This window comes from Cryptomeria japonica, chromosome 10 (assembly GCF_030272615.1).
Source record: "Cryptomeria japonica chromosome 10, Sugi_1.0, whole genome shotgun sequence".
In the NCBI taxonomy this organism is placed as follows: Eukaryota; Viridiplantae; Streptophyta; class Pinopsida; order Cupressales; family Cupressaceae; genus Cryptomeria; species Cryptomeria japonica.
The window spans coordinates 760,690,793-760,697,031 of NC_081414.1; the positions used below are offsets into that span (position 1 = coordinate 760,690,793).

The window sequence follows — 6,239 nt, forward strand, 5'->3', positions numbered from 1 at the left end:
TTGCAGCAAACCCTAACTGTTATTGTTTGCTGCGACTCTTTTGCTAGTTGCTTGTTACTCCTTTGTTGTTTGCTTTTGGTTGTGAACCAAAGGAAATTTGTCCAGCTTTCTGTGACTTCTTCTCAATATCCTTTGAACAATTTCTTTTCTTAAACAATATTGCTAGGAACAGTTCTTGACTTCCTGTAATTCCTCTTTTATAATCTGGAGACAAAATTAATCAATCAATCGATCACCTGATCTTTTGGACTCTCAGATCTGTCACTTTGATTCTCTTTACGACACAGGCCTTCCAGCATTCTTCAAACAGTGAACATCTCCAGCAGCGATCTTTCGCAGCGCGATCTGAATTTTTCTTTCAATACACCGATAGCGAAGTTGGTTCAGGGATTGTAATTTCTTCGTATTGCAGAGCCTCTACAACTTCAACAGTACTCATTCCACAGACCCATCATAGATCCCACCTATGCTGCGGCACTGAAAGAAAAATGCCAGATTTTGTCTTTTATTTCAGACTGTGCAGTCCGAGATAGATTACAATATTGATTAGATAGTAGAACTAGCGTTGTAAGGAAAAAAACTAGGTTTCAGACAAATAGAGCCCGTTGCCACCCTTCTATCAAACCCTAATTCTCGAGCTGATGCCGGCGGAAGTTTTTTTGCTTTGGTCTTCTTGCGCTATGTCGCCTGCTAATTGTTCCGAATAGTATGGCGAAAGGAAAGTATTGTTTGTGTGAATAAGGACAATTTCTTCTTCAATGGCAGCATTAACTCTGTGGGTATAACGCCACTCAAGAAATTGGCGCTCAAATCCAAATGCTCCAGATACTTCAATTTGAACAGTGCTGGAGAAAGTATGCCAGTTGTCGGATAATCAATTTGATAGGTGATGGTACCATTATTTTCTTTTGATTAATAAAAAATGTGCATGATTGAAACATAATTAATATATAAATCAAATTTAAGATAAAAGTGATAAAATAAATATTAAGGTTGGGCTCTTATGGATGGGGCTTCCTAAGAGATCTTTTAGGAATATTTTAAAGTTAGTGATCCCATGAATTTTGTAGTGTAGTCTAGCTTAAGAGTTTAAAATCCTAAATTTAAAAGGATGCTTAAAAGTTCTTGTCATTTTAGTTTTATGAAAATCATATGTATTCCATTATGTCATACAACCAAATTAATATCTACAATAAAGAAAATATCCATTCTTGAGTACACACATACTCTTTTTTATTGTGCTTGGAGCTTATTATGAAGCTTTAAAGTATTGGATTAAATAAACAAGAGTAGGAGACATGACAAAGGATATTAATCTTTAGGCATGAGTATATAGTAATTAAAAATTAGCATTGGAAAATAGTAAAATATCATGATATAAAAAAGTTAAAAAATTGAAGACTCTTAGTAGAAAATTATATATATATATATATATATATATATATATATATATATATATATATATATATATATAATTAAAGAATTTATTTCTTGTTAACTATTTAAATAGACTTTTTAAAAATTAATAATTTTTTAATTTAAATAATTTAAATTTTGTAAAATTACTTTTTAATATATAAAGAAAGTTAAAAAGGAAAAATCAAATTGAAATGTACCCATTATTAATTGTGACTTTTTTCAATTCCTAACTTAAATTGAACCTTAAATTAAGTCTAACTCTAACTCAAAATATAATGAAATCAAGGGTTGGGGTTTAATTTCATTATAGTGTTCAATTAGATTTAAGATAAAGATTGAATTTGATTAATTGTTAGAGTGTGGGTTGAATTTTCCTTGGTTTTAGGGTCCAATTTGATTTATGGTTAGGGTTCATTCTAGTTTAATGTTTAATTAGGTTTTGGTGTAGGGTTTAGTATATGGTTTAAGATTATTGTTCAATTTGATTTAGTGTTAGGATTAAGGTTTCATTTTGTTTAGGTAATAATTTAATATGTTTTTAGTGATAGGGTATTTATTAGACATAAATATAGATTTAGGGTAAGTATTAAAATAATAATCTTAATTTAGTAATGGTTATATGATTATATTGGGTTTAGTGTTATGTTTAAGGTTAGGAATAGTGTTCAATTAGGGTTAGAGTTAAATTTGATTTTGTTTTAGTGTTTAGTTTGGTTTAATCTTAAATTCCTATGCTCAATTATCTTTAAATTTAGGATTCAATTATTAATAGTGTTAGGGTTACCATTCCATTTGATTTAGCATTAGGGTTAAATTTGATTAAATATTAGGATTGGGTTCGTTTTGGATTGATGTTTAGTAAAGCTTAGGGATAGGGTCTAATATGGTATTTTTAATTTTTTGGACGGATCTATAAAACTATTTATTTTTCTTAAAGTCACCTTTTCTTTATTAGAAAAGACAAAAGTAATAGAAAAAATTAAATTGTGTATAAGTTAATTTATATTAAACTCATTTAACTTATTTTAAAGAGAGAGACAAAGAGGATGTGTTTCTTTTAAAAATACAATATTTTCAATTATAAAAATATAAAATTCATAGCTTTTAGCCTTTAGAAAGAAACCTTGTGGTAGAGATTTTAAAGTTGAAGTAATGTTTTGCTAAATTTATTTAATCTTATCATCTCAATTATCACATTAGAAAAACAATATTTATTATTTTTTTCTAAGTGTGGGTTGTCTAAATTTTGTTAAATTATTTTTATTTGCTATTTTTGAGATCTCAAATTTTTTGTTTTTTTCAAAAGGTCACAAATTGTCACTAAATTTTTTAACAAATAAAAGATTTTGATTATATTAGTAGAGACAGGACATGGATCCCTATCAAAGGTAGTTCAACAAACATATCATAAACACAACCCACATGAGCATAGTCAGAATCACAAAACCCTTACCCACTAAATAGCATCCTAGAATTAGAACAAATCATATCTAACACTAAGATAAACATAGAACTAGAACAAATAAAAGTAGTGCATAAAAAATGAATCATTAAAGTTGTTAATAATATCAATATCTCACTGCATTTTAAGATAATCCAAAAAGATTTTATACTCAAAGTACAATTTTTGATACAATAAACTTAAAAAATATATCTCTTTATGAAAAACTAGATGCCAAACTCAACAAAAGTATTAAAGAAGACCATGTTCAAAATATATAGTTTTTAACTCATACATTGAAATAGCTAAAACATTACTTTAATTGCATGAGAGAACAATTCCTCTATGCTTTATTCCTCACACAAAACCATAACATAAGAGAAGTGAGCATAGTCAAAATCACAAAACCCTTACCCACTAAATAGCATCCTAGAATCAGAACAAATCATATCTAACACTAAGATAAACATAGAACTAGAACAAATAAAAGTTGTCCATAAAGAATGATTCATAAAAGTTGTTAATAATATCAATATCTCACAGCATTTTAAGATAATCCAAAAAGATTTTATACTCAAAATACAATTTTCGATACAATAAACTTAAAAAATATATCTCTTTATGAAAAACTAGATACCAAACTCAACAAAAGTATTAAAGAAGACTTTCAAAATATATAATTTTTAACTCATACATTGAAATAGCTAAAACATTACTTTAATTGCATGAGAGAACAATTCCTCTATGCTTTATTCCTCACACAAAACCATAACATAAGAGAAGTTGATTTTCAATCAATTGAGATGACCATAGGACTATATTGCTTCAATTGCATAGAGAAAATTTTCTCTATGCTTTATTCCTCACACAAAAACATCACATAATATAAATTAATTTTCAATGATTGGGATGACCATAGGTTTACTCTCAGCCACCTTAGGAATTGTCACAGTCAGTACTCCATTTGTCAGGTTGGCTTTCACTTGATCCATCATGGCATTCTTTGGCAGGCGGAAGTGGCGAGAGAAAGTTCCATGTGATCTCTCCAAACGATGCCACTTGTCATTTTGGTCTGCCTCATCCCTCTTAAACTCTCCACTTATGAGGATAACACGTTCCTCTTCCACTTGAACTTTCAGGGCTTCTTTTTTCAATCCTTCCAAAATAAAATATAGAAATATTAAAATCTCATTAATATACATAAAATTAAACACAATCTTTCCCAGTGAAATATTATCATTTACATATTTATCACAATTCAATCTATCAAGTTTGAATCAATATTTTACATTAATTAATAAAAACTGATCCAAAACTACATAATAAAATTTTAGATCAATCAAGCTGAAAAAAGAGACACATGAATTAATCAACCATACCAGGCAAGTTAGCTTTGAAGATGTGGGCTTCATCGGTATCAAGCCAATCCACATAAATATGAATGGGGAATATGAGATCCCACATATTGGATGTGAAATCCAGTGGATCCATCACCCACCCACCTCTCCTACACTGACAATTATTACACTGTGCCATAGAGATACTATCAACCTCCTCCTCTCACTGCAAAGACAATCTTAACCAGTCTTAACAATCTTACCTAAAAAATGGAAACTAAATAACTTACAGAAACTGCAAAATAACCTACCAAAAACAATCTGTTAAAAGCGGACCATTTGGTTTTGCCTGAGATGGTGTCTATATATAGTAGACAGAAATGGGATGTGAAGCCTCTGGAAATATTGTAATGGTTGTGTTAAAGACAGCTGTAGGTGATAAATTCTTAACCTTATCAACTTGGAATTATGTAAACTCAGCTGGAATTCCAAAGAATCATACGTTACATTTAACAAAGATGACTGTAAAATCAGTGACTTTGGTATTTCCTACATTCCTCAACGCTTGTATTTGTAGTTATTTTGTTAAAACTATTTAGTTATTATTTTATTTATTTGCATTATTGTGTATTTAGTAAAAGAATAGGGTTCTTTTTATAGTATGTTGGGTAAGCAATGTTATTGTTGTTTGTGAGGATTGGACTTAAACAAAACAAAAAGTATTGACTAGTGTGTACTATTTTACATAGGCCCCATTTTCAATTCTCTTTTCCATTTCCTACTATTTCGTTTAAACAACACAATAAGCATTGGCTAGTGTGTACTATTTTACATAGGTCCCATTTTCAATTCCCTTTTCTATTTCCTGACTGTTCCATTAAAAAAGGATTTTTAATGAATTTGTGACATGTTCTTTTAGGAATAAAATAATATTTTGAAATAAAAACTTTCAATAAAATTTAGTATTTTGAGATTTTTCCAAATTAAAAAGATAGGTATGATAGTTTTACTTTAAAACTATTTAGTTATTATTTTATTTATTTGCATTATTATTTATTTAGTAAAAGAATAGGGTTCTTCCTATAGTATGTTGTTGGGTAAGCGATGGTATTGTTGTTTGTGACGATCAGACTTAAACAACACAATAAGCATTGGTATTGTTGTTTGTGATGATGAGATTTAAACAACACAATAAGCATTGGTATTGTTGTTTGTGATGATGAGATTTAAACAACACAATAAGCATTGACTAGTGCGTACTATTTTACATAAACTCAAGTTTCAATTCCCTTTTCCTTTTCCTGATTGTTCCATTTAAACAACACAATAAGCATTGGCTAGTGTGTAATATTTTACATAGGCCCCATTTTCAATTCCATTTTCCATTTCTTGACTCTTCCATTTAAACAACATAAGAAGCATTGTCTAGTGTGTACTATTTTGCATAGGTCCCATTTTCACTTCCTTTAAACAAGGCTATAAGCATTAAGTAGTGTGTACTATTTTACATAGGCCCCATTTTCAATACTCTTTTCCATTTTTGAACTCTTTTGTTTAAACAACACAATAAGCATTGATTAGTGTGTACTATTTTAAGTAGGCCACATTTTCAATACTCTTTTCCATTTGTGGATGACTACCCTTCTCTTTGTCATGAGCATGTTAACCAAAACTATTTAAAAAAATCTATAGAGCCTACATACAAAAATAATAAAAATTAATGAAAGTAAAATCATAAAATAATAGTAAATGAATAAAACTAACTAAAACAAACTTTAAAGTAATATACTAACTATAAATAAATCTTAAATAAATAAAATAATTATATTTAAACATATAATGTGAAAACTGTAAATAAAAGAGTTAAATATATTACTTTTAAAGTTGGTTTTATTTAATTTTATTCATTTATAGCTATTTATGTTTTTAGTTTTAAACTTTTTTTTATATTGGCTCTATAATTTTTTGATTATTTTTTGTTAATACATTAAATATAGTTCAAATGCTATTAATTATATTTACTAATAAGGACATATTTTAAA

General features: G+C 28.4%; 1 protein-coding gene across 1 annotated transcript; it reads right to left on the bottom strand.

Moving 5' to 3' along the window:
• Positions 1 to 276: 276 nt before the first annotated feature.
• LOC131030684 (inactive protein RESTRICTED TEV MOVEMENT 2-like) lies at positions 277 to 4,351 on the bottom strand. Its single transcript, XM_057961582.2, has 4 exons — positions 4,240 to 4,351; positions 3,786 to 4,016; positions 626 to 828; positions 277 to 417 (listed from the first exon to the last, which is right to left on the bottom strand). The coding sequence occupies exons 1-4, from the start codon at positions 4,349 to 4,351 to the stop codon at positions 277 to 279; spliced, it is 687 nt and encodes a 228-aa protein (XP_057817565.2).
• Between the last annotated feature and the right edge of the window lie 1,888 nt (positions 4,352 to 6,239).